We start from the raw sequence: 27,860 nt of genomic DNA on the forward strand, positions 1-27,860 counted from the left end.
AAAAAGTCCTTAGCTTACTTCCAAACAGATGCCAGATCTGTGGGGAGACAGCAAGTATGCACAGAGTACCAAGCCATTCTGTAAACCAAAACAGGAGAACAAAAGCCAAATCAGGTGAAAAGACATGCAAGACATTAGTCTGTGAGCAAACAGGCCTTCCTATGCTACCATTCCCTGAGGGATTAGACTAGAGACAGTAACTATAGTCCTATATTTTCTTTTTTTTGGGGGGGGGGGACAGGGTTCGAGACAGGGTTTCTCTGTATAGCCCTGGCTGTCCTGGAATTCACTTTGTAGACCAGGCTGGCCTCAAACTCAGAAATCTGCCTGCCTCTGCCTCCCGAGTGCTGGGACTAAAGGCAAGCAAGTACACTTCTATGTATAGTGCACACAGTATATATCCGTGAGCTAAGTGCCTGAGCGCGTCAGTTGTCAGAGAAATGACCTGTAACCTAACTCTCTTAGTTTGGTCCTTAGATTGGTTGTTAGCTTTCTAGCTTGGAATCTTGAGCAAAGGCTTCCATTCCATGTGTTTTCCCGACTATACAATGGGAATGATAAGCCCTGTGAGTCATGATGCTGTGAGATAGAAGTGTATTTACACCTGGCACACAATAGCTATAACTATGTGTTAACTCATCATTTCACAGAATCCCTAGGAAGTAGGTACATTCCCATGTTCATTTAAAAACTGAGGAAGGCAACTGGAGAGGTGATTCAGATGTTAGAGCACTGTCTGCTCTATCATAGAGCCAGGGTTCAATCCTCAAAACCCACACGATAGGGAAGAAATTTCAACGACTAGAGATCCAGACAGACATGTTTCTACCATGTAAGAATGAAGGAGCACTGGGGCTGGAGAGATGGCTCAGCAGTAAGAGAGAGCACTCATTGCTCTTCCAGAGGACCTGGGCTTAGTTCCTAGCACCCACCCACATGGTGAATCACAATGGTATGTGACTCCAGTTCCAGGATATTAGATGCCCTTGTTTGGTCTCTGAGAGCAGCAGGCACAAACACACACATATAAATATAAACACAATTACATAAAAGGGGAGAAAACTGGGCGCAGTGCTCATAACTGCAAGCTTCAGTGGCAGAGAAGTCACGTCCACATTCTTAACTATCCTCTCAGACTCTTCCAAACTATGGTGCTGGGGTTGGGACCCAAGGCCTTAAGAATGCGGGGCAAGTGCTCCCCCAAATGTTTATACCCTCATTCTGTGAACTGTCAACATGGGATCTTGCTATGAAGCTCCACCTGGCCTTGAACTAGCAGCTTCCAGAATGCTGGGATTACTGGCAATGTGCCACTATGCCCACCACTATTTTTAAGTTTAAATTAAATAGAATTTAAATACTAAAATATATCATTCCAAAAGGTCAAATAAGCTGATTAAAGAGCTTTATTTCCATGAAAAATTAATGCCTATATTATAGACATTTATATAAGGTTTAACTCTTGCCAATAATACAACAGGATGGAACAAAATGTAGTTAAAAGGTTTCATATAGTCCAATCTGATCTTAACTCATCTCCTAAACACTGGGATTACAGGCAAACATCACCCCACCCATGGCCAGCAATAAAACAAAATTGTAAAAGAATTCCAGGAAGTTTTGAGAGTCAGCAGCATGTATAAGAGACCATAACCTAGCTATTGAGCATATATTTTCTTAATTCTCATTTGCATTCACTAAAGATTCCCCCTCTCCTCTCTCTCTGGCCCCAAGTCCCCAGGGTCCACTGTCACCTGTGCTGAGGACTAACGGTACAGGCCATTAGCAAACCAATTTCTTTAGCCTAGCTGAGAAATCCCCAGGGATAAGATAAAATTCTGTCTTTCTTATGATAACAGCTTGGTAATTAAAAAGAAAACAAACTATACAGCTCTTGACTTATGGATATGCCATAATCTAACCACACCAATCTGCTACTCCAAACACTGTGACGGACAGTGTTCCTTCTTTAGAACAGTACTGTTTCCTTTAGAAAATTACAAGAGTTTCTGGAACTCATCAGTAAGCTATCAAAAAGAAGTTTGGGGAACAACAAGCTAATCCTCTTGAGATATCTGGACCCAAAACTATGAGATGGGGTCAAGACACTTGCTACACTTCGTGCTTTCTAAGTACACAACAGTAAGAGACAGTAGGCAGATAGTTAACTATTAGCCAGGCTCTGTAACACATGCCTGTAATCTCAGAAGGATGAAGCAGGAGGCCCACTAATTGTTTGAGGCCAGCAGTAGGTATTGAGGTAGTTCAAGGCCAGCCTGGGTAGTCTAACAAGCCCCTGTCTTAAAAACACCTCTTCCCAAAAGACATCAGTTATTCTTTTTTTGTTTGTTATTCAAATTTTCTTTTTTTAAAGATTTATTTACTTATTATATGTAAGTACACTGTAGCTGTCTTCAGATACACCAGAAGAGGGGATCAGATCTCATTACGGGTGGTTGTGAGCCACCATGTGGTTGCTGGGATTTGAACTCAGGACCTTTGGAAGAGCAGTCAGTGCTCTTACCCGCTGAGCCATCTCTCCAGCCCTCAAATTTTCTTGTGCTTTAGAGAAAACAAGAGAAATTGAAAAATAAGTCTCTCAGTATAAGTAAGAATAAATGTGATACAGGCCTGGTGACCCTGGTGACATCAGCCTGTGATCCCAGCTATGTAGGGGCTAAGAGGAGGCCCAAAAATTCAAGGCCAACCTGGGGAACTCAGACTCTTTCTTAAAGCAAAAAGTAAAAATAGAACTGTTTCAAAAATAAATAAATAAATAAAACTGATATGAGACAAGAAAACCATACTCCTTAAAAGCCCGCAGCTGCACACTCTGCCACTGAGCATCACTTAGCAGTAATTATATGGTTCTGATTCTAAAAGCCACAGTGGCCCACAGACGAGATCAGCTTGTCAGTGAACACACATACATGCTCTTTCCTCATATAGGAATAACATTTTATATGTGTACATTAGTATGTCAGCAGACGGAGTGACTAGGCTGGAATATAGCTAGGAGCACACTGAGAGCCAGCAGACAAGAGACATGAGGTGAGGAATTCTGGGCAAAATAAACTTAAAAGCATTTCCTGAGCCTATTGTTCTATCTTCTAAAAATACTCCGGACCAATTATACTGATCACAAACAAAATCTGCTTCACTCTCCAGAACCAAACCCATAAAAGAACAAATAAAAATTGTGGCTTAAAAGGGGAGAACAGGGCGGGAAATTATAGTAAATGTCCCTTAAAAACCAAGCCAAACAAGGAGCCTAAACTAATGAGCTGTGCATAGCCAGGGCAATGCAGAAGACCCTCTGTCAAACAGAAACCAGCACAGACACCTCAGGAAGAGCAAGGCACCTGCAGGCCATGTCCTTGCTGCTCACTTAACTCTAAGTGCAAGTAGCTGACTTCCATCCAGCAGATCCCAGGTCCGTTGTCACCTGTTTTATATATATTATTTAATTTTTTAGGCAAAACCAGTATATGTTAGAGAAACTGTAAAGTACTTTAAAATCTTCAAATAGTCAAGGAGTTGAGAGTTCTCAGGGACACTGGCACAGTCATGCTTTTCTTTCATACCTTGTGTGTCCACGCTCACACACATATAATGTCACAAATGTGGAAGGCAGACAACAATGTGCAGGAATCAGATCTTTGCTTCCCGGGGACTGCTCAGATCGTCAAACTCAGTAGCAAGTGTTCAGCATCTCACTGGCCCTGCAGTCAGTCAGTCAGTTATTTATTTATTTATTTATTTATTTATTTATTTATGGTTTTTTTTTTGAGACAGGGTTTCTCTGTATAGCCCTGGCTGTCCTGGAAATCACTTTGTAGACCAGGCTGGCCTCAAACTCAGAAATCCGACTGCCTCTGCCTCTTTTTTTTTTTTTTTTTTTTTTTTGGTTTTTTGAGACAGGGTTTCTCTGTGTAGCCCTGGCTGTCTTTGAATTCACTCTGTAGACCAGGTTGGCCTCGAACTCAGAAATCTGCCTGCCTCTGCCTCCCGAGTGCTGGGATTAAAGGTGTGCGTCACCACGCCCTGCTCCCTGCAGTTATTCTTAACCAACTGCATACACCTGGATTGCTAGGAGAGCTTCAAAACCTGTATATGGGGCAGAGACATGGCTTGTGGGACACAGCTCTTGTTGCTGAGCCTGTACCTAAATTCAGTCCTCAGGACCCACATGGTAGAAGGGAGAAAATCAACTCTGTGACTTCCACACAAGCATGGCATGCTCCTCGTGCACATACACAAAATAAAAAGATAAATGTTAAAAAATAGTTATTTAAACCAGGCAGTGGGGGCACACACCTTTAATCCCAGCACTGAGGCAGAGGCAGAGAGGCAGAGGGGCAGAGGGGCAGAGGGGCAGAGGGGCAGAGGGGCAGAGGGGCAGAGGGGCAGAGGGGCAGAGGGGCAGAGGGGCAGAGGGGCAGAGGGGCAGAGGGGCAGAGAGGCAGAGAGGCAGAGAGGCAGAGAGGCAGAGAGGCAGAGGCAGAGAGGCAGAGAGGCAGAGAGGCAGAGAGGCAGAGAGGCAGAGAGGCAGAGAGGCAGAGGCAGGCAGATATCTGAGGTTGAGGCCAGCCTGATCTACAGCTTGAGTTCCAGGATAGCCATGTTTCACAGAGAAACACTGTCACAAAAAAGAAAAAACAAAAAGCAGAAAGCAAAAAAACAAAAGAAAGAAAGAAAGAAAGAAAGAAAGAAAGAAAGAAAGAAAGAAAAGAAAAGAAAAGAAAAGAAAAGAAAAGAAAAGGGAAGGGAAGGGAAGGGAAGGGAAGGGAAGGGAAGGGAAGGGAAGGAACAAATAAAAGCCATTTAAACACTTGGTTTGCAACTGCATTGTTTTTAAGTTAACAGCTTGAAAAAAATTACAGAAGTAGTTCAAAATAGTGGCAAAAAGTAATTCAAATATTTTAAGCATTAAAATAAGACCCTCTGACCCAGCACAAGAAGTAACACTAGTGCCAATGACTTCTGTGCACAATGTGCAAGTCAGCCAATGGTTTCTCTCAGCTAATAGCACATCTAAGCATCTCTCCATATAGCACACACAGACCCCTTACTATTTAAACAGTGGCCTAGCATTGCTATAAAGGTTATTTTCGGGGCCAGGAAGATGACTCAGCAGGTAAAGCACTTGCTGTGTAAGCCTGCAGCTCTGAGATCCACCTTGGAAATCCACATAAATACGGTGAAAGCAAAGACTGCACTCCATAAAGTTTCCTAACTCTGTACTCTTACACCCCTTTCTGATCTCGTATATTGTACTTAATTGGCCCTTTATTGACATCTTAATTATTTTTTGTTGTTATAATTAACACTGCAATGAGCATCCTTAAGAAGCAAATATCTACTGTTTTCTGTCCATCTGTGCTAGACAAATTGTAACATGACTTCCAATGGCTTCCACTTTGTATATCTTTCAAGTCCGTGGACTCTGACTACGATGAGCCTCTCTCTCGCTGTTACACTTCACTGGACGGATAAGAGTCTTCTGGATGAACCTGGCCTGATCACACCAACCATTAAAGAGCACAGGGTTCCTCCAGCTCTGACTGCAGAAGTCAGAGACTCATCCAGGCTGGGCCAGAAGAAAGCCAACGTCAACACTGGGAACTACCTTTGGGAACCATGTCAAAAACTTGAAAGCAATCTTTAAAAACTGAGAGTGAGAGTGACATTCCCCACCCCTCACCCCCAGTTTGGGAGCTAGAAGAAAGTAAGGACACTTTAATCCATCATTGCAAGGACTCTAAACGACTACTAGCCTCAGAGGAAGACTCTAATACGATCCTCACATACCATGGTCCCTGCTGAGCAAAACCTACAGAGAATCCTGACTTCTGCTGTGACATGAGCCCTGTGGGAATCACTAAACTCCTGACAGTTGCTTTAGCAGTCAAAATACTGAGAGAAGAGAATGTATACTTCACAAATACAAAACCAATCTTCACAAATATTTCAAAATTGCTGTCCAAATATTTGACACCAATTTAAATCCCTACCAAGAGTAAATCTACTTTGAAACCCTTCCTGGTTATTATGTGATGGTGTGTTTATTTCAGGAAGTTTCTGGGGCTGGAATGATCTGAAGATCCTGTCTCTTTTGTTGTTTTTTTTGAGACAGGGTTTCATATAGCTCAAACTGACCTTGAATTCACCACATAGCTAAGGCTGGCTTTGAATTCCTAATCCTTTTGTCTCCACCTCTCAAGTGCTGGGATTACAGATATGTCTATCAAGCCTGGATTACAATTTCCTTTAATAATTCTGACCTTTCCTTTCAAGCTATACTGGGAGGAAGGCAGCTATTATAACCTGTCCTATGTCTAGTGAAGCTACTAGAAACATGACTCAATTATAACCTTGTCAAATGGAGACTACCATGTGAGTATAGTGGGGTGTGTGTGCTAAACACACTCATTCTCTGATAAGCAATGTAAAGCATTTACCTTTTCTTCTCCATCTTCTTTTAAACAGTGTCTTACTCTATAGCCCAAGCTGGCTTCAAAGCTGTGGTGATCCTTCTGCCTCAGCCTCCCGAGCGCTGAGCTACAGGCAAGAACCACCAAGCCTGGTTTGAGTTTTTCATTTTGAAGGTATGATCTTAACTGAGTGTGGCAGCACCTGAAATAACTAACTGTTCTGGAGCGATGTATACTCACATTCCTGTTTGAAGGTGAAGTACTCTGTAAGATGCCTGCATTCATGATTTCCTCGAAGCAGAAACAATGTTTTAGGATGGTTAATCTTTAAGCTCCATAGATACAGCACACACTAGGAGACACAATTAGAGGATAAGTGTTCTTCATGACCATGGCAATACATAAACACATTTGATCTAAATCCAAATGAAGTGCTATATGGTATATCTCACTGTAAGTCCCAAGTTGTAAATGTAATCTTTGAGCTTTTGCATGTTATCCTTAAATTTGGTAAAATTAATAACCTTCTTTAAAATCTCTAAGTATCCAAAACAAAAAACAAAACAAAACAAAAAAACAAAAACAAAAGCAAAACAAAAAAATCTCTAAGTATCTAAATATTGAGGACTCTCTAGGCAAAGCTACCCACATACATACTATAGTTGTAAAATCTGCATCATTATTTTTTAATGGAAAAACACTAGGACCAGGAACAAGGCAAAAATATTAACTATTTGTTACTATTCAGCACTACAATAAAGGTGTTAGCAAATATAACTAGACAAATGAAACCAAGTAAAGGCTTTAGAATGAGTAAAGGAAAAATTAAAAGCTGACAATATAATTGTATAACTAAAAAACACCCCTGAAAAATCAATGATAAAAAGTAGCTTAGTAAAAGAATTCAGCAAGATAGGATATACAATTGAATACATAAATAAACATGTACGGCAGTTGTTCTGGTGCTGCTGATATTCAAATGCTAAACTCTATACCCCAAGATCTCACTGCTCCGAGAAGAACAGATCCTTACATACGCCAGCTTTAGTTGTATAAAACTTGCTTGCAAGTTATCTCTGATTGGTTAATAAAGATGCCTACAGCCTGGGCTGTATAGAGAGAGGGGCAGGGCAGATAGAAGGCTCAGGCAGGGACCACAACAAGGAGGAGGGGGAGAAGGCAGAAGTTGCTGTGGGGGAGATGAATGGTGAGAGCACGGCCATGAGGGCCAGCCTGTTAGAACAGGAGTAGCCCAGGCACAACACACGAGTGATATCTCAGGGTTATTGACAGGGGAGTAGACAAAAGAGCATAGAGGGCTGATATCTGCCCAGCTCTAGTGCTTTAAGGCTTATTTTAAAACTAAAGGTTTTTGTGTCTTTGAGAACTATATGGTCTAAATAGACTAACACCCCCTCCCCCAATAATATTTACAACAGCAGCAACAAAAAGCTGGGGGATACAGCTCAGTTGGTAGAGTGCCTGCTTACCGTGCACAAGGTCCTGAGTTTGATCCCAGGACCCATAAACATACATAATGTCCCATACCCATAATACTAGCCCTTAAGAGATGAAAGCAGAAGAATCAGTGAGGAACCAATAGTTCAAGGTCAACCTCGGCTATACAGTGAGTCGAAGGCTTAGGTCACATGACATATTATATCCAAAACAAAAAACAAACAAACAAAAAAACAAAACACCACCACCAACAAAACCCAATACAGAATCAAAAGCATAATGTCCTGAGTCAGATGAAGTAGCATAGGCGTGTCACCCCTGTACTCAGGCAAAAAGAGCAATGAATTCAAGGCTAGCTTAGAGTACTTAAGAAGTTCTAGGAGCCGGGCGTGGTGGCGCACGCCTTTAATCCCAGCACTCGGGAGGCAGAGGCAGGCGGATTTCTGAGTTCGAGGCCAGCCTGGTCTACAAAGTGAGTGCCAGGACAGCCAGGGCTACACAGAGAAACCCTGTCTTGAAAAAACCAAAAAAAAAAAAAAAAAAAAAAAAAAAAAAAAAAAAAAAAAAAGAAGTTCTTGACTAACCTGGCTACATAATAAAACTTCAGCTCAAATAAAATAAATAAAATAAAATCCTTGTGCCCTGCCGCATGCCTCAATCTTCCAGTAGTCCAGAAACAGATCCAAGTTCATATGAACATCTGTACACAATAAGGCGGCATCTCTAATCACCGGGTAACAGCTGTGCATGGCAGCTCATCCTGGAACCCCAGCACCGAGTAGGCTAGAGCAGAACTGCCTTGAATTGGAGACTTGCCTACACTACAGTATAAAAACTCAACTCATAAAAACAGGGTGGAGTAGATCCCTGGGGTAATGAGCTTTTTAATGAAACAGCTCTGGGGTTAGATGCCATTTCAAAAAAATAGTAAACTTAGATCTAATCTTACATAGCACCCAACAAGTGACAAACGAATGAGGGCTAAAATGAAGTTTAACAAGAATGCCTGGCTGTAGGTAAGAAATTTCAATGACTAGAGATCCAGACAGACATGTTTCTATCATGTAAGAATGAAGGAGCACTGGGGCTGGAGAGATGGCTCAGCAGTAAGAGAGAGCACTCATTGCTCTTCCAGAGGACCTGGGCTTAGTTCCCAGCACCCACCCACATGGTGATTTACAAATATCTATTAGCCCCAGTTCTGGGGTACCTGATGCCCTCTTCTGACCTCTGGGCTACCAGGCACATACATGGGCTGCACACGTACATGTTGGTCAATACTCACATACATAAAACAAATCTAAAAAGAAAAAAAAAAGCTGGATGGTGTGCATGCCTTTGATCTCAGCACTTAGGATCTTTGAGTTCAAGACCAGACTGCTCTACAGAGTAAGTTCCAGGACAGCCAGGGCTACACAGAGAAACCTTGTCAAAAGACAAGACAAGACGTAAATTGCATGGTAAAGACAATGCAAAAGTTCACAACATTATCATAGTAAAATACCGACAATGAACACAAGTACGTACGTATGTACGTACACACACACACACACACACATGCTAAGCATCGCCACGACACTATAGCAAGGAATGAGAAAGAACCATGTAAACTGTTTCAGAGTCATTTTGAGTTAGATGAAAAAAGAGTATAGAAAAGAGTATGGGATGTTGCCCTTTATAAAGTCAGGAGTATACGAAATGCATGCTTATCTAGTTAAGAAACATGGGAAAGTTTAATAAGCCTGACACTATAGAGGAAACAGGAAGGGTGAAAACCCTTGAGTGCAGATAAGGTGGGTACTCTCCTTTAGATTTATCTGAGGAGGAGGAGGAGGAGGAGAGAGACTGCGTGTCTGTATGTGTCTGTGTCTGTGTATCTGTCTATCTCTCCATCTGTCCATCCTAATCTGTTACTGGTATCTCTTATCCATATCACAGACTGATTACCAAATTCCAAAATCCGAGATACTCCAGAATCCGAACCTCTGTGAATGCCAATTCGATACTCCAAAAGATTTGCCTCTGGAGCACTTCCAAGATTTTACTCTTGGATAAGGCATGCTCCTCTGGCAAAATCTATGCAAATGCTTCAATACTTGAAAACCTCTGGAGAAGCACACCTGGTCTCAAGCATTTTAGATCCAAGGACTTGACATATACCAGATAATATATATATACTAGATAATCTTCCTAATTGGGGTTTCTGTGCCTGTCTTTAGGCTCCAGCAGTCCCAGATTACATTAACAGTCAGAGTAATTGTTGTAAGACACAAATATGGCAGTGCTACTCCTCCCAAAGCCTCCCAAATCAGAAAAAAATAGCAATTAAAATAACAATGTAGGTGCTTCATATCACACCCAGAACAAATCTAAACTCCCTGACTATGGTTTGCAAGGTCTGCCTGTCAGTCTGTCTGTCTGCTTGCAGCAGCTCTTCCTCCCTCTCTGTGGTTCAGCCCCACCCCGTCCGCCCAGCCTTGCTACTGTCTGGGCTGTCCCTGTCACTGAGCTTTCATTCTCTGTGCCCTCTGTGCACAAGGGACTCCCACTCAGCTGTGCTTTCTCTTGAAGGTCATTCCCGTTTCTACCCAAATATCCTCATCTCTGAAAGGCCTGCCCTGAGTGATCCATCTAAATTAGTTGTTCCTATCTCCCTTTATCCCTTACTGATTTCAATTTCATAGATGGTAAACAAATTATATAGAAACTAGCATACAAGATTCTCAGTAGAAAATCAAGAACTTACATTTAAGAATCTGATTTAAAGTCTGTCATGCCATTAACGATGTATTTGGATGAGATGACCAGTAGGTAAAGGGCTTGCTTTGTGAGCCTTAGTTCAATCAGAGCACTCACATAAAGGTGGAAAGTCACAACAAACTGCACAAAGGTGTCCTCTGACCTCTGAACACTGCAGCATATACACCCACCCCATCCACCCCATACAGTAAAATATCTTTGTAAATTCAAGGAATATTCTACAAGACACTAACTTCAGCAATGTACAGAGCAAAAAATGGAAAATAAGTTTGTGCCATTTTCAGTATAGTGATACAAAATCTAATTAGCTGGGCCTGAGAGATAACTCAGTGGGTTATGGAATTTACTGCTAGCCCAACAACCTGAGTTCAACTCTTAGGACCCACATAGTGAAGACAACTGGCTCCTATAAGTTGTCCTTTGACTTCTATAGACATGCATATAAACACACACACACACAGAAAATATAATTTAAAAATTAAAATCTAAGACACAGCCACAAAGCCAATTAGCATTCTAATTAAATAAGAGGTGGAGACACAGATGTTCAGTGATGGCCTCAACACTGTCACAGAAACCAGGCCCGCTCTTGCTACTCATTCCTCTGTGATTCACAGGACAGTCCTCACAGCCATAAAATGGCTGCCTTGGGACACCCATCCACATTTAACTGACAGGGTGGAATAGATGTCCAAAAGCTTTAGGCTGCACCGGCTGCCTGGGGAAGACAAAGGTAGGTGTTCAGAGTCACCCTTTGCTATGCAATGAACTCAGGGCCAGTTTGGGCTTTGTGAGATTCTGCATCAAACACAATAAGGCAAAGCCCAAAGCTTTACCTTTCTTCCCAAGAGTCTTTTCACATAGGAAGCTGTCCATAGGGCAGACAAGCACACAAAAGCCAAGAATAGCACCAGAGAACTGTCTTCTGCATCACCAGGCAGAATGAGCCTGTGCTTATCCTGAGGCTGATCACAAGTGGCAGGATTTACTTTAACAAGGTCAGAACAATCAGAAATTATTCCCTGGCCTGGGATAAAAGGCTTCCTTTCTTGAGTCTGAAAGTTCCCCTTGCCACCAGAGCCCTACTTTTTGGAACAAAACAGGGGTTTTGTTCCTGAGGGAGGAGGGGGAAAGGCAGTGAGCAACCTTCTATAAGCCTATTTACCCAACACTAAAGGAACGGTAAAGCAAGCCATGGACTTTATGCCACTAATGTATCATCATAGAAAAATTAATGACAAAAATGTTTTTAATATGATGTTGAATGGAAAAGAATCATAGAAGGAATATCCATTATTGTGCTAATTTTCTTTTTAAAAATGCATACAAGGGGCTAGGAGGACAGCTTAGCAGTCCTTCTGTTGTAGGTGAGCAGATTCAGGTCCCAGATTCCATGTGGTGGCTGACAATCACAGGTAGTTCCCATCCCAGGAGATCTGACGCCCTCTTCTGGCCTCTGTGTGCAGACACATGGTGCACAGACATACATGCAGGTAAAACACCCATACCCATAAAATAAATGATTAAATCTAAAAAGGACTTACAGTATTAAAAAAATACATATAAGAAAAAAATTAAAAGAACAACAAAAAGACAGGGTAAGGGAATAGTTCAGGAGTACAGTATGTAGCGATGGCGTGGGGGGACCAGAGGGGAAAATAGAAAAAGACAGGGGCTGGAGAGGCGCTCAGAGTGCTTGCTGTTCTTCCAGAGGACCTGAGCTTACTGCCCAACTCAGCCATCTGCAGCTCAAAACTGTTGTAATCGAGCTCCAAGAGAATGCATTGCATAAATGGACTCTCTCTCTCTCTCTCTCTCCCTCCCTCCCGAGTTCCTTCCCTTCCCCTCTTCCTCCCCCCCACCACCCCGCACAAATTAAAAACTTGAAAATAATAAAAATGATTGCATCCAAAAGCTAAACATACTCTGGACGTGGTGGTTTATGCTTACGATGTCAGCCAGCACCTGGGAGTGGAGACAGGCACTTAAGGAGTCCAAGGTCAGCCTTAGTTAGCAAGCTTCAGGTCTGGCTAAATAAGATGCTATCTCAAAAACCTGGGAGGAGTGGTAGCTGGAGACCACTCAGCAGTGAAAAGCATTTATTGCTCTTGCAGAGAACCTGAACTTGGTTCCCACACATGGAGGGTCCCATGCCCCTGTAACTCCAGTTCCAGGGATCTGGTGCTGTCTTCTGTCCTTCTTGGACAGCAGGCATGCACTTGAATACATTCAGGAAAACATTTATCCCATAAAAATAAGTGAAAATCTTAAAAAGAAAACAATTAGACCACCGCTGTTATCTAAAACCTTCAATCCATTTGTTATATTTTAGAAAAACCAATCAAGTAAAAAAAAATAATAACAAAGTCAAATGCAAACTACAATTAAATTACATTAATATTCATTAAAATTGAATGCCTACTATATATTAGAAGACTTGGCTAGGTCTTTAAGATTTATTTTTAATTATGTGTGTATGTATATGCCTGTGTTTTTAAGTATGTGCACATGAGGGCAAGTGCCCAAAGGAGACTTATTTGGATCCCTTGGAGCTAGAGTTATAGGCAGTTGTGAGCTGCCTGATATCTGTGCTAAGAAGCAGACTTGGGTCCTGGGCAAGAACAGTACATGCTTTTCTCCACTGGCCATCCACTAGCCTCCTGGGAAAGGTCTTAATATGAAGATTCCTACTGCTGATTATAGGAAGACGTCTATTATACTAGAAGACCCGCTGAAAGGAGAGCCTGTACTATAGGACTGCTAGCTCCTCCAGGGAACACGAATCTTGCTCTCTTTGTGTGTAAGTGGGGATGGAACTCTAGGCAAGTGTTCTACTGCTGAGTTACCTCTACCTGAATCTCATTCTAGAGTGGATTCTACAGCCTGCTATAAAGTTGTTACTCAGGAATATACTAATAAAGGAGGGAAAACCATGTAACATGAAATTTCCTGGAAATAGCATAGAGGTACAAAACTCACTGTGGATTTTAGAATGTGAGTCAATGAATTGAAACTATTTAAAAACCAGGAACTAGAGCTAGAGGAGGGCATATGACTGTAGTTTCAGCTATTTGGGAGACTGGAGCAGAAATTCATGACCAACCAAGTTCCAGGCCAGTCTGGGCTACAGAGAAAAACCATGGAGAGGGGGTGGGGTAAGGATGGGGGGAAGGAAAGACAGATCAACTAACCAACTTGGGGAACACAAAGACATCTGCCTCCAAAATAAAACAAAAATCCAAGCCTGGGGATAGTGCTCAGTGGTAGATTTCACACTGGGACAATCCCTACCACTTAAAGTAAATAAAATTAAAATTAAAGCTTTATAAAGTCCCATTTTTAATTAACGGTAAGTCATAATAATTAGAAAATATTTTGTCCTATTTGTTTTAAGATTGTATTTTTAAAGATTCTGTATATTTGTTCTTGTGTGCACATGAGACCATATGCCCACAGAGGCCAGAATCATCTGGACCAAGAATTAAAGATGGTTGTGAGCCATTTGAAGATATGGGTGCTAGGGATTGAACCCAGGTCCTATGCAAAAGCAGGCTGTGTTCTTAACTGCTGAGCTATCTCTCCAGCACTAAAGTGTATGTTTAATACATTGTCCCTGGGGCTAGGGATTAGCTCAGTTGGTGGAGTATCTCCCTAGCATGCACAAAATCCTGGGTTCAATTTTCAGCACTATGTAAGGATCATGGAAGCATGGACACAAGAGGATCGGAAGTTTACTAAGGTCATCCTCAGATATACAGCAACTCTGAGGCCAACCTAAACCAAAGGAAATACTTAGACAAAAACAAAAACGAAGGGATTGGAAGGAGAGGAAGGAGGGGAAACTGTGGTCAGGATGTAAAGGGATAATAATAGGGCTGGAGAGATGGCTCAGCAGTTAAAGAGTACTGACTGCTCTTCCAGAGGTTCTGAGTTCAATTCCCAGCCACCATATGGTGGCTCACAATCATCTGTAATGAGATACCTTCTTCTGGTGTGTCTGAAGACAGCTACAGTGTACTCATATAAATAAATACATCTTTAAAAAAAAGAAATAATAATAATAATACAAAGAAGGAGGAAGAGGAAGAAGAGGGGGAGGAAGAAGAGGAAGAAGAAAAAAAGGAGGAGGAGGAGGAGAAAGCCCAAAACAACAAAAATATATTTAATTAAGTAAAACAATGAATAGATAATTGAAAACACTCTTTATTCTTTATCTTCTGACTTTTAAACACCCACCCATTAGCACTATCTACTGAAGTGCACAGCCCTGCAGTCAATTCGTGACTGCAATAGGCAAGGTCTTCAGTGACACATCTCAAGGCGTGCCTTCCACCCATCCCAGTCCCTGCCCAGAGGCTATCCATGGGAGCTCACTGTGAGCATGAGCAGCAGGACAAGGCTCAGCAGGGAAATGTCATAGTCTATAGCAGTATCCCGTGTCCTTCTCAATCTGGCACTAATGAGTCTGGGGTAGTAACAGATAAAACTCAACTTTTCTGACTTAGAATGCCTACTCTATACACACACACACACACACACACACACACACACACACACCGTTTTTTCAGAGTGAGGAGTTAACATCAGGGCTTGGCATGCTAGACAAGAACTCTGGCACTGACTTACACTCTAGCTCCCTATACTGCTACTTAACTGAAGAGTAAAATAAAAATATGTTGTTGTTCATTCTTCTGGGGTCTTCAGAACTGACTCTTCTTTGAAAACTGAGTCAGACAGTTGAGTTACATTTAAAAACAATAGAAGGAAAAGGAGAAGGAGGACGAGGAAGAGGAGGAAGAAGAGGAAGAGGAAGAAGAAGAGGAGGATGAGGAGGAGGGGGAGGAAGAAGAGGAGGATGAGGAGGAAGAGGAGAAAGAGGAGGAGACCTTTCTCTACCAGGAGCAGCCAATACAGTGAAATCCCCACACTATGAAGAGCACACAGTGTAAAGCACTAAAGCACTACAGAATTTGTCACCCCCTATTCTTTCTAGGGCATATTACAAACTTGATTATGAAGACTTCTTCACACAGGATCTTTTATTTGTGAAGCACATCGTAAACACAGATGTGCTATAATTACATGGTCCTCAAGCCTTTGTATTGGGCCCTAAAATCATTTTATGTTCACCCACAAAAGCACATACCTGTTTTTAATCCTACTCATGTTCCATCATTTAATTCTTAAAACATAAAGGTAAACTGTCAGTTTTTATTGGCTTCACTTCATCTTTTGCCTTCTAGTGAACATTAATGCCAGCCATGTGCAACGGGACCAGAGTCCCTCCTGCAGTAGCTCAGCCAGCAGTGCCTAGTTCCCACAGGAAGTTAACCTAAGCGTTGGCTGCAGTATTAAGGTACTTAGCTCAGACATTGTTTAGAATGAAAAGCTATGTATGTCTCTATACCCTAGACAGTTATCTTTAAGGAGAAAACCTTAGCAAATATCTATTTTCAAAATTAGCTTAATTAGCCTTCCATATAACAGGTTTTCTACAGGTTAAAAGGATAGATTTTTTTGAAAAAATAAAGCATTTCTCTATTAGTTGAATGTCAAAGGTAATAAAGTGGATAAATTCTATCAGCATTCATATCTTAATCTTTTCTACTAAGGAATGGAGAGCAGATCTGTTAGAAGATCATACAATAGGGGCAGTACAGCCATGTTAATTTTACCTCTATACTGAAATAGCCTCTGTCCACATAGTCACCCAGGAAGAGGTAGCGAGTATTATTAGGTGATCCCCCAACTTCAAACAACTTCATCAGGTCAAAGAATTGTCCATGAACATCACCACACACTAGGCAAGAAAGACATGAGGTGGAAACTGTGCGTTAGGAAGAAGCATCAGGGCAACAGGACTTCAGTTTAATCACTTTGCTTTTCACTGCTCTTCTGTATACTTAGCTACTCAATCAGAACTCAATACCCCTATTGTCAATATGAAGCAGTTAAGAGTATGCTTCTTTTAAAAAAGATTTATTTTTAATTTTGTGTGTATGTGTGCATCTGTCTGGGGAGAGGGGTGTGTGTAGCTGAGTGCAAGTGTCCATAGAGGCCAGAGGTGTGGGATTCTCCCTACAGCTGGGAGTTACAGTGGCTCTGAACCATGTAATATGGATACTTGGAACCAAACTCCAGTCTTCTACAAGACAGGATGTGCTCTTAGCCACCAAGTTTCAGACCCTAATGTTGTTTTTTAAGGAACAAAAGTCAAAATCCCTAGATTGCTTCAAAATTAGAGAAATATTTATCACACTCATTTCAGTTGGCCTTTGGTAATCATTTCTCAAACTATCACAAACCTAAGGGCTGCCACGCACACGTGTGCATTTCATACACATGTGTTTCATACCTGTGATCGGAGCCTCCACCTCTATCATGGTCTTCTCCTGCTTCAGGATGGCAGCCCCATCATTGATGATCTTTAAGGCCACCTCCTCTTCCACCCGACCTTCTTTTACTAAATGGTTTTTCAAAAGATCCATTTTAGGTTTCCCATTCTCAAAAACTTCCTTCAAAGTTAGCCGCCGGGTTGGAGGAAAGGGGACAGCTAGGAAGAGAAACATAATTTCAAATATTTAAATGTACCGATAACATTTAAGCACAGTCACACTTCTTAAAATAAACTAAGCCTAATAAGCAATCATAACTGCACAGTCTTAGAATGTGAAAAAGTCTAAGAAGCTGTGTAGCAGAATTGATCATTCTAATTTTAAAATGGTCACAGTTCAAGTCATGTGGTTGTCTGTACATTCATGACTACATCCATACACATCCACTGAATGAATAGATGAAGAAATGAATGCAACAAATACATCTGTCTAAGTGAAACAGCTGGCTGAAGAAGGAGCTCAGTTGGTAGAGTACTTCCCTTGAATAGACGAAGCCCTGGGTTCAACCCCCAGTATCACACAAAGCAGGCTTGGTGGCTCCCACTTCGAATCCCATCATCACCTGGAATGTAGAGGCAGCTGGAACAGACATTCCAGGTCATCCTCAGACACAAAGATAGTGGAAGGGCAAACTGGACAACATAGGACCCTGAAGCCATTAATATCCACTTCAATGCTTGACCTCTCATAACTCTCAACTATGAGGCAAACCTTTGAAATGAATTAATTTAGCAGGCTGCTACATTCCACCAACCCCAAAGCTAAGAATCTCATTCATATAGCATCTAAGACTTATTAACTTTGTTGTAACCTGATAACTCGATATCTGTTTTTTTTTTTCTTTTTTTTGGTTTTCGAGACAGGGTTTTTCTGGATAGCCCTGGCTGTCCTGGAACTCACTCTGTAAACCAGGCTGGCCTCGAACTCAGAAATCCGCCTGCCTCTGCCTCCCGAGTGCTAGGATTAAAGGCGTGCGCCACCACCGCCCGGCTCCATATCTTGATCCTCCTGCAACTATAAAAAGTCCACATAACCTCTTCCATGCTGAAATGTTATTGGAGTGTAGAGTTATTCATCTCGGCAATCTGAAGACTTTAAAAACACCCAGAAAGACAGACCTTTCAGTATGTCTGTGAAGGTGCTTCCAGAGGGCCCTTACTGAGGGGATAAAACCTATTCTCAAAGTCAGTGGGCACTCTCCAACAGGAAATCCAGAATAAAGGGGTCCAAGGGAAAGGTAGTGTGCACCTGCAGCCTCCCTCATGACTTCTCAGCAGGGGCATCTTTTGCTACTTCAGCTTCCTAGCACTGCCTCTTCTCAGGCGCTCCAGGCCTCAGTGCCAGATTGGTACTATGTAAAGCATCTAGCTTCATGGACAGAGCAACTAGAGGGTTCTTGGCTCTCCACCATACAGACGGTCACCACTGGGCCCTGTTACATGTGTCAACCTAATACATCTCCTTTTATAACAGAAATATGCACATTTATTGGTTTGCTTCTTCTATAAAACCCTGACTATATGAAAATTGGTACTGAGAAGTGGGGCTATTACCCTATTTCTCTACTGTATGAGATTAGCATCACTAAAGAAGACCCTCCCATTTGTACTGGGCCAACAGGAAATGGACTCAATAGCCCCAGTTTATTAAAGTAGAAAATCTTTTGAAAGAAGGGGCTGAAGAAAGAATGCAGCTGAAGGGGTTCCACACTCAAAAATCAACCACCTAGAGAAAGTGTTTCCCAGTTCAGATACCACGGGCACAGAGGCTACGATATCTGCAGAAGGGACCCAAGCCTTATCTTGAGTTGCCAGCACAACTGTCCACGTGGTGATGGTTTTACAGCTAAGCAAAGTTCAAGAGTGAGGGGATCGTGTGGGCTGGCACCCAGGGCCACAGCAGCTGGAGCCACTCTTGCTTCCCTACCATTATATACTACAACCTCAACCTAGGAACCAAAACAAACAATTCCTTCTTCAGTTGCTATTTGTCAAATGTCAGGTCACAGCAAAGACCATGGTCACTCATATATGGCTCTTATTTCCTTTGAAGTGAGAGATGTGTTTTAACATAAGAAAATGATGATGATGATGATGTAGTAAAAGGTCTATATTTAAATAGAAAGCTGATGTGCAAGATTTTTGTAGGAGTTTAGGACAAAATCCCTGACCTGAAGGTTCACAATAGACTAGGTTTGGTCACCTGTCTCCAATGTCAATTGAAGAGACAAATCAAGGCTGAACTAGGAAGTACAGAAAAGTCTGGTAACCTAAGATCTGCTTTTGAGTTTCTGGAAGGAACTCTGAGTCTTAGAGAAATGAGGAGAAGGGATGGTGTTGCACAGCTGGTGTGTTTGCCTGACTGATAAACAGCTAACCTTGACCAGGATGGTCAAGTTGACCATTATTTTGGTTGATCCTGCAAGGTCCTGCTGGCTACATAAGAGTCTTTACTGCTTGAGGAGGGTGATAGAATTCTCATCAAGAGATTATTTTTGCATAAGGAATCTGCCTTAGTTTCCTTCATGGGATAATTGCTCCTCCTTGGCAGAGTAGTAACATCACTGTGTGATCTGCCTACAAAATTCTGGAACTTAAAAAAAGTACCTTAGATTCCTGTGTCTTCGTTCTTGTATTTTACAGACAGGTTAGGCAAATTTAAGGCTAACAAATTTTATATTAGCAGTTTTTAGATGGACACTCCTTAAGTAATTAATATGTCTATGTGCAGCTGAGCAGGAATCAGACCTGAAGTTTAACATAACAGAAGAGACAGACAAAATAAAGTCACAGATGCCAATGTTTTATTCAGCTTTTAGTTACTGTGCACCTACAGTGACGAGTTGGTGCTTCTTAGCAAAACCAATCTTTTAAGTCCCTATAAGATCATAAAAGCAGTTAAGATTCATGAAGTGTATAGCATGATCCAAGAGGGCTGGCGGAGCATGCATGAGGGCTGGGGATTAAGTTTCAACATTTAAAGTTTAAAAAAGAAAAGCCTGAGACAGAGACAGAGAAAATAAGAAGCCCAGAGACTACTTAGCCTGAAGGCAGTGGGGAGGGGCTGGCAGCTTTAATACTGTGTGCTCAATCTGTATACTTCTAGTTGTTCAAAATCAAACTGGTCTAAAGAGGAAGGTTTTAAGCAATCTGAAGCCATGATTTTAAAAGTTACATAATGAGGGTGTTCCCCCTCACAGACCAGCTGAAGCATTGCTGTACTGATACTTACACAGTTACAGTTATGTACCAGCTCACCTGGAACCTTCCTTTTTTTTTTTTTAAATCTTGCTGACTTTTAGATTTTGGCAATGTTGGGGCTCTATCCAAGGCCTTGTTCCTTCTAGGAAGCCTCTATTGATGAGCTATATTCCCCAGGCCTACAATTTGTTGTTGTTGTTCTTAATCATCTTTACTTACATGTGTGTACACTGGGACCATTTTGACATTGGTTATAACAGAACTGACTGTTTTCTTTTGAAGACAGATCTTTTCTTTAAGGAAAACGTGTATCCGTTTATTTATTTTCTTTATTTTACTTTTTTAAGAACTTATTTTTTATTTATATGAGTACACTGCAGCTATCTTCAGACACACACCAGAAAAGTGCATCAGATCCCATGACAGATGGTTGTGAGTCACCATGTGGCTCCTGGGAATTGAACTCAGGACTTCTGGAAGAACAGTCAGTGCTCTTAACCATTGAGCCATCTCTCCAGCCCCTTATTTTCTTACTATTAAGTAGACTACTTAAAATTTTTACTTACTGGTATAAGTTAATATTGTTATCAACATCCTTGTATTGCTGTTGCTTTTGAGACAGCATCTCTATGTAGCCTAGGCCAGCCCTGAACGCTAGACAATCCTGTTTTAGCTTCCCAAGAGCTGAGGCTCTAGCATGACCACCCTCTGCTAAACTCCTTGTATATTTCTTTCCCACAATCTTTGATTTGTTACCCTGAACATAGTGACTTAAAACAATAATTATGTATAGGCTCTCTCATGTATAGACTCAGTACTATGAGCTCAGAGAAGGCACAGCAGGACTGCCCCCCCCATCCTCCCACCTCCATTTCCCCCAAACCCCTCAGCTCAGACAGCCCAGGGCAGTCATCAGATGAGAATACCCGCAGGTGGCCTTTCATGTGACTGAGTTCCAAGGACAAGCATCCGGAAAGAACAGCCTCTTGGCCACATCACATCACTTCCAACTCAGACCATTCGAGCATCTCAAGCTTCCCAGGTTCAAGGGGAAGTAAAGCGGCTTCCACCCGTAGCCAAGAGTGGCGTATGCCTGTGAGAGCTGGAGCCTCGCTGGCACTATGGCCATTTACTGGAAGTGAAAAGGCCGTCAGAGGTAGAGTGCTTGCCGGGTATAAGTGAAGCTCTAAATTCAATACCCACTAATGTCTACCCCTATCTGAAAAAGGAGAGAAAACTAATACAGGCCCTTGACTAATTCTTCAAGTCAAAATGTTCTTTTTCCAGCTTTTCAGTAATTACGAATACTTACTCTTTGGTTTGGTTTGGTTTGATCGGTTGGTGGTGGTTTGCTTTTCTGACTGTCTTTTGAGTAGAGTCTCCTGATATTATAGCCCTGGATGGCCTAAACTCAGAACACAGACCAGGCTAGTTTTAACATTGCATTGGTTTCCTTCTCTGCCTCCACAATGCAAGGGTCACAGGCATGCCAGCCTACAGAGACACTCTTCTGTCACACAGAGCATGAAGTATAGCTCTACCATGAGATGAACCCCTTACCCCACAAATACACAAGAAACTCACACTGGCTGTCTTTTAAAATTAAAAGAGAGAGGCTGGAGAGATAACTCAATGGTTAAGAGTGTTGGCTGCTTCCCTAGGGGACCTGGATTCAATTCCCAGCACCCACATGGCTCCTCACAACTGTCTGTAGCTCTAGCTCCAGGGGACCCATTGCACTAGGCATGCATGTGGTGCATGTGTATTGTGCATCCATTCAGGCAAAATACTTATACTCATAAAATAAAATACATCTTTAAGGGCTGGAGAGGTGGCTCAAAGGTTAAGACCACTGGCTGCTCTTCAGAGGAAATGGGTTCAATTCCCAGAACTCACATAGCACCTCAAAACTATCTGTCACCTCAGCTCCAGGGGCCTGACACCCATACACATGCAGGCAAAACACCAAAGCACATACGATGTAAATCATCAATTTTTTTTTTTTCAAAAAATTAAAAGAGAAACCACAACTTGTCTGCACGATGATTCATAAAACAAAGTAAGCACAACAACCCACAACATACATCACAGGTGATCAAAACCCAAAGCAAAGCCTTCAGCTTCATGTCTAAGACAAGACCCTCCCTCTAACACATTAAGTCAACGGCAACTGTAGGCACTGGAGTCAACTTAACACTAGAGCGGTGCAACGTCTAACAACTCTGTTTACACACTCTCCTGCTGCTGCCCAGGTGGCAAATGTCTACCTAAAACCTGACAACTGTTATTATCCTAGCAGCAGTACATGATGAGTGCCTGCCTATAACTGCTTCCTTCTCAGACAATACCCACTTTCCTCTGAATCTCTCTGCCTGAAACATGTGAAATAAGTCTAACCTTTTTTTTTCTTTTTTAAGAGTTTGAGAGAAAGATAACTGAGCAAGCAAAAAAAGTAAATCTCTTGTCTATCTTGTTCTCGTCCCTATGGGTCAAGATTCTAGAATGTCAAGAGGCTCCCACCCTTCCTTTATTGTTAGTACTACAAAGACCTTTACCCTTGACCATCACTAAATACTAGAATTATTATTCAGACACTTGTAAAGGTAAACAATGACAATCAAATTGTAAGCAATTGTGGACTGGTAAGATGTCTCAGCAGGTAAAGGCGCTTCATGTTCCTGCTTGGTGACCAGAGCTCTATCTCAGGAACACACTTGAAGGTGGAAGAGCCCCGCCTCCACACAGTTGTCCTCTGACTTCCACATGAATGTCCCACACCCATGCATGCATACATAAAGCATGCACACACATCATGCCCCACACATCAGGCACCCAGGTGTGCCTATGCATACACACACACACACACACACACATCATGAGCACACACACGTAATATTTTTCCCTAAACAAAACAAGCAGATGAACAAATAAAAAGGAAGATCCAAACTGATTAGGACATATATGGAACATTATTTCAAACTAAATACAAATTCTGTATGGGATAACCCAGTGTGTCATCTCCAGATCCCTCAATGCCACTGTGCTGCCTCTGTCAACCAGATGGCAGAACAAATCACCATCCAGGAAATAGGCCAGTGCTTGAGGTCAAAATATCTATCACAAATGGCTTGATAAGCATTTACAACCTATTAAAATCTCGTTGGTTTACCTCCCTTAAGTGGTAAATACCCTGGTTTAACTAAAGAATGATCAGAGGTGGAGACAGAGAAAGAAAACAGAAGCCACAAACCACTGACTTGCAAGCAGAGAAACTGAACCAAAGCAAACACCACTGTACAGTCCAGGTCACCCAAGCTCAAGCACTGCTTTTTGAGGGCCCCAGACATTCAGTATCCCAGTCCAAAAACTGATCTACAACTTCAAGGGAGCCTGTGCAGAATTACAGCAAAACCACTCAGCAAAACCATTCGAATTAGATTGGAAGCACCCTGAGCAGACTACTAACCTGACCTCAGCTCCTGTATACCTTCTGCAGACTTTCTGACTCCTTTCGACACGCTCACAGCTTTTAGGGGGTGAAAATACCTTTTACAATAAGCTAAATAAAGTTTATTTTTCACTATACTATGTTCCTGGTGTTCTTCAGTGGTGGGCTTTATATTTTAAGGAAGCTATTGATGAAAGGGATATGAATTCTTGCTAAATACCTTTTAAAATTATATAATATAGTCATTATTAAGTCAAAATGACATTACTTTAGACTTGTGTTTCACTCTATTGTAAGCTTGTCAATGAACAGTAATACTATTAATATTCAATTCAGTTGGAATTTACCTATGAATGAGAGTATTGACAGATGTCAGAAGATAGGAAAATTCACAATTTCTGTAAGACTAGAAAATTATAAAGCAGTTCAAGGTGGTAGTGAGCTTGAGCTCTTTAACTTACTGAAGCAAACCACAAGGCTAGTGAGATGGTTCAGTGCCTTTCAAGCACAAGGTCTCAAGTTCAATTCTTAGAACCCATATAAAAAAGGTTGGCACACATAATCCTAGTGCCTTAGAGGCAGAGATAGGGTTCCAGAGCATACTGTCCTGTTTGCATAACCTGCTTGGTGAGCTCAAGGCTATTGAAAGATTCTGTTTCAAAAGGAAAACTAAAGCTCTAGGTGGTAGCACACACCTTTAATCCCTGCACCAGAGGCAAGATAGCCAGGGTTATATAAAGAGATGCTGCCTCAAAACAACAACAACAACAACAACGCTGTGTGTGTATACATGCATGAACAGTAAGAGATTTTAACTATTGAGCCATCTCTCTAGCCCCTAAAGAATTCTTAAAATCACAGATATTATATATTGGGCTAGGGATACAGCTCAGTGGTAGAACTCATGCTTAGCATATTCAAGGCTCTGCATTTGATCCCACCACCACGCAAAGCACACACACACACACACACACACACACACAGTATAGAGAATAGAAAACTATTTTTTAAAATTAAGGAGCAAAAAAAAAAAATACACAAATCTCTTAGAAGCCTCCCAATTAAAATGACCACTGGTAACCTAATAAAATAAACATAATTACCTGTGTTGCTGAAATACAGTTTTTACAGTCAGTTATACTGTAGATATTTTAATTTAGTAGCAAGCTTCTCAAATTTTCTTATACAAATAAATACTGATAACAATATAATTTACAGAGCCAGGATCACCTAGGTAGTCTGCTGCTGTGAAATATTAAAAGGCTCCCTGCTGATTTGCTTTGCTAATAAAGAAATAATGTACCTGCAAGCTGTAAGCTTGTATTTACTGGCCAGTCTACTCTGCTCATTCATGAATCATCAGTGAGGACTTTGGTATCTTTTACCTACTTTTCATGCATATGGCTAATTTTACAGTTCTTTAAATATAGATGACTAAAAATAAACTCACATATTAAAGCTATCTGGAACCCCATCATACACATTACAAGTGCTCTCCCTAAGCATACCTTTTAAAAGAAGGCATTTCAACCTAGACAATATTTAAAAGTACATCTTATCTTTCTAAAACAAACTATTAATCTCACTTACCAAGGGGCTGTTTGTCCTTTTCTTTCAGATTTTCAGTTAAATTTCTCAGTAGCCTATCAATTCCATAATCTCATTTTAACCAAAGTAAGTCATTTGCATGAAATCTGCATTAACTTTATTGTATAGCCTCCACAACCACATTTTAAAGATGAATTTATTGATGTTTAAGCTATCTGCTACCCACTGTTGTGTCTGGCCTAATTTTTACACACACACACACACACACATATATATGTGTATATATGTATGTATTTATGTATGTATGTGTGTATATATGTATATGTGTATATACATACATGCATACATACGTGTGTGTGTGTGTATAAAATCAATATATGAAGCATTCCCATCACCCCAAATTCTCCTAGTCAGGAATGGTGACATACACTGTAACTCTGGCACTGGGAAGGCTGAGGTAGAGGCAGAATGAATGAGAAAGTTTAAGGCCAGCCTGGACTAAACAGCAAGTCTGTCTCCAAGTCTGACCCTGTCTTAAAAAAAATAAATGAACAGATAGGGATGGAGAGATGATTCAGTAGTTATGAACACTTTCAGAAGACCAGAGTTTGGTTCCCAGTACCCAAATAGGGAGGTTCCAAAGGACCCAGCACCCTCTTCTGGCTTCCTTGGGTGTGTGCATGTATGCCAGGGACCCACCAGCCTTCACCTCCTCAGCACTGGAAGTACAGGCACGAGGTACCACAGGAGTGCTAGGATCAAACTCTGGCCCTCATGCTTGCATAGCAAGCACTTTGCCCACTGAGCCATCTCCCAGATCCCTTCTTCCTAATACACAAATCAGAGCATTCTGCTGTGGGCTGGAATGAAGATAACCAGAGAGATCAATCAGCAAGTTTGAGGTAAGCAGTAACTATGCAGACAGAACAGATGCAAGATGCAGTTATCAAAAGAAACGGGATTTGACACAGTTCTAGATAAACCTCCAAGAATTCTAGTCTTAAAAGAAGCACAAGCCGGGCGTGGTGGCGCACGCCTTTAATCCCAGCACTCGGGAGGCAGAGGCAGGCGGATTTCTGAGTTCAAGGCCAGCCTGGTCTACAAAGTGAGTGCCAGGACAGCCAGGGCTACACAGAGAAACCCTGTCTCGAAAAACCAAAAAAAAAAAAAAAAAAAAGGAAGCATACACAATACATTAAGAGGGAAGGGTTAGACATCATAAACCTGACTTGCATCCAATTCTTCAGAGACTGAAACAAAAGTCCAGGATATCAACTATTATCAAGTTATTTTTAACACACTTCACCCCTGAGTTGCACTAAAATATTGTAAGAAACTTGAAGCTCTAGTCTGAAAGAGAGAACCAAGAGCCAAGATAAAAATACTAAACCACATGACACCTTTATGGTGTCAATGTTGGTTATGTGCAACAGGCCCCAAGCCCACTGCCCTCTTCCCTGAAGCGGCGGGGCATTTTATTCTTCTGTCACTCACTTCCAGACTCAGATTGCTGACCTCCTTGATTTTATTTAAAAGCAACAAACTTAATCAGGCATGGTTAAGAGTGGAAGGATTGGCTCAACCACCTCAGCTACACAGCTAGAGGTTACCCTGGGCTACGTGGGACTCTGTCTCAAAACAAACCAACAAAAATGCAACAAGCACTGAGGAAATGCTCTAGCCACAACTACCATCACCTGCTTCCTTACTAAGAAGAGCTATGGACGGCTGGTGTGCAAGGTCACACACCCCGTTTCTTTATGAAGCTTAGACATCGAAGTCTCTATCTCCTACAGCAGGCGGGAGATTAACAGTTCAAGTCCAGTCATCAGTATCATCCTGTTAAAAGGCTGGCAAGATTTACTAACATAAACACTACATACCTAATGAATCTATGTGTCTGTACCCAGACTAGACTTCTCAGTAACAGTGATATTTGTTTAAAGTGAAGCTCTGGAATCTTTGGTAGACAATGAGCTAGAGAGGTTTTTAAAGTAAAAATTCTAAAATGCCAAGGGAAAAATACTAACCAAAGAAATAATTACATTATAGTTAAGTAAATATTTATCTACTACTATCTATCTCACTGTGTGGTAGCATGCGGCATATATAAGATTAACACAGGAGCCTCTTTACATTCTAGTTGAGTAAGATAAAATAATTCACATAAACAAGATAAAAAGACCACGTACAACCGTACAGACATGCTTGTAATCTCAGCACTTGGAAAGCAGAGGCAGGAGACAGGGGCAGGAGGATCACCTCAAGTTTGAAGCCAACCTGGCATATGTAGCAAGTACAAAGCCAACTATCTACCTAAGAGTCTATCTGAAAACAAAACGACAACAGCAAAAACTATAAACACAAATGTGAAATACACATGTGTAGAAAACTACAGGCCGTGCTCAGACAGACAGAGTGAAGCATGTAGGTCTACAAGGAGAGGAGACAACTAGTGATGGCCACAGAACCCTAAGCTTTAGGCAGCTCCAAAGTCATTTATTATAGTAAAAGAAAATCCTGGGGCTAGAGAGATGGCTCAGTGGTTAAGAGCACTGACTACTCTTCCAGAGGTCATGAGTTCAAATCCCAGCAACCACATAGTGGCTCACAACCA

At 41.6% G+C, this 27,860-nt stretch overlaps 1 protein-coding gene and 1 long non-coding RNA gene across 8 annotated transcripts in view; one reads left to right on the forward strand and one right to left on the reverse strand.

The window, feature by feature from the left end:
* The window catches only part of LOC147001909 (uncharacterized), a 48,372-nt gene extending 42,125 nt beyond the window's left edge, over nucleotides 1–6,247 (forward strand). For 3 of the 4 annotated variants that reach the window (XR_015044678.1, XR_015044676.1, XR_015044679.1), the window contains exon 5: nucleotides 5,437–6,247. This is a non-coding gene — a long non-coding RNA (uncharacterized LOC147001909). Of the gene's footprint in view, nucleotides 1–5,386 lie in introns of all 4 variants that reach the window. The other variant, XR_015044677.1, reaches the window with a different exon arrangement.
* Nucleotides 1–27,860, reverse strand: part of Ppp3cc (protein phosphatase 3 catalytic subunit gamma) — a 74,085-nt gene that overhangs the window by 32,813 nt on the left and 13,412 nt on the right. For all 4 annotated transcript variants that reach the window (XM_021181837.3, XM_021181836.2, XM_085828746.1 and 1 more), the window contains exons 2-4: nucleotides 17,008–17,205; nucleotides 16,328–16,452; nucleotides 6,675–6,786 (exon numbers count right to left, since the gene is read on the reverse strand). In XM_021181837.3, the coding sequence (XP_021037496.1) occupies nucleotides 6,675–6,786; nucleotides 16,328–16,452; nucleotides 17,008–17,205 (435 nt within the window). The remainder of the gene's footprint in view (nucleotides 1–6,674; nucleotides 6,787–16,327; nucleotides 16,453–17,007; nucleotides 17,206–27,860) is intronic.

This window comes from Mus caroli, unplaced genomic scaffold, assembly GCF_978045245.1.
Source record: "Mus caroli unplaced genomic scaffold, Mus_caroli_1 scaffold_12, whole genome shotgun sequence".
Lineage (NCBI taxonomy): Eukaryota > Metazoa > Chordata > Mammalia > Rodentia > Muridae > Mus > Mus caroli.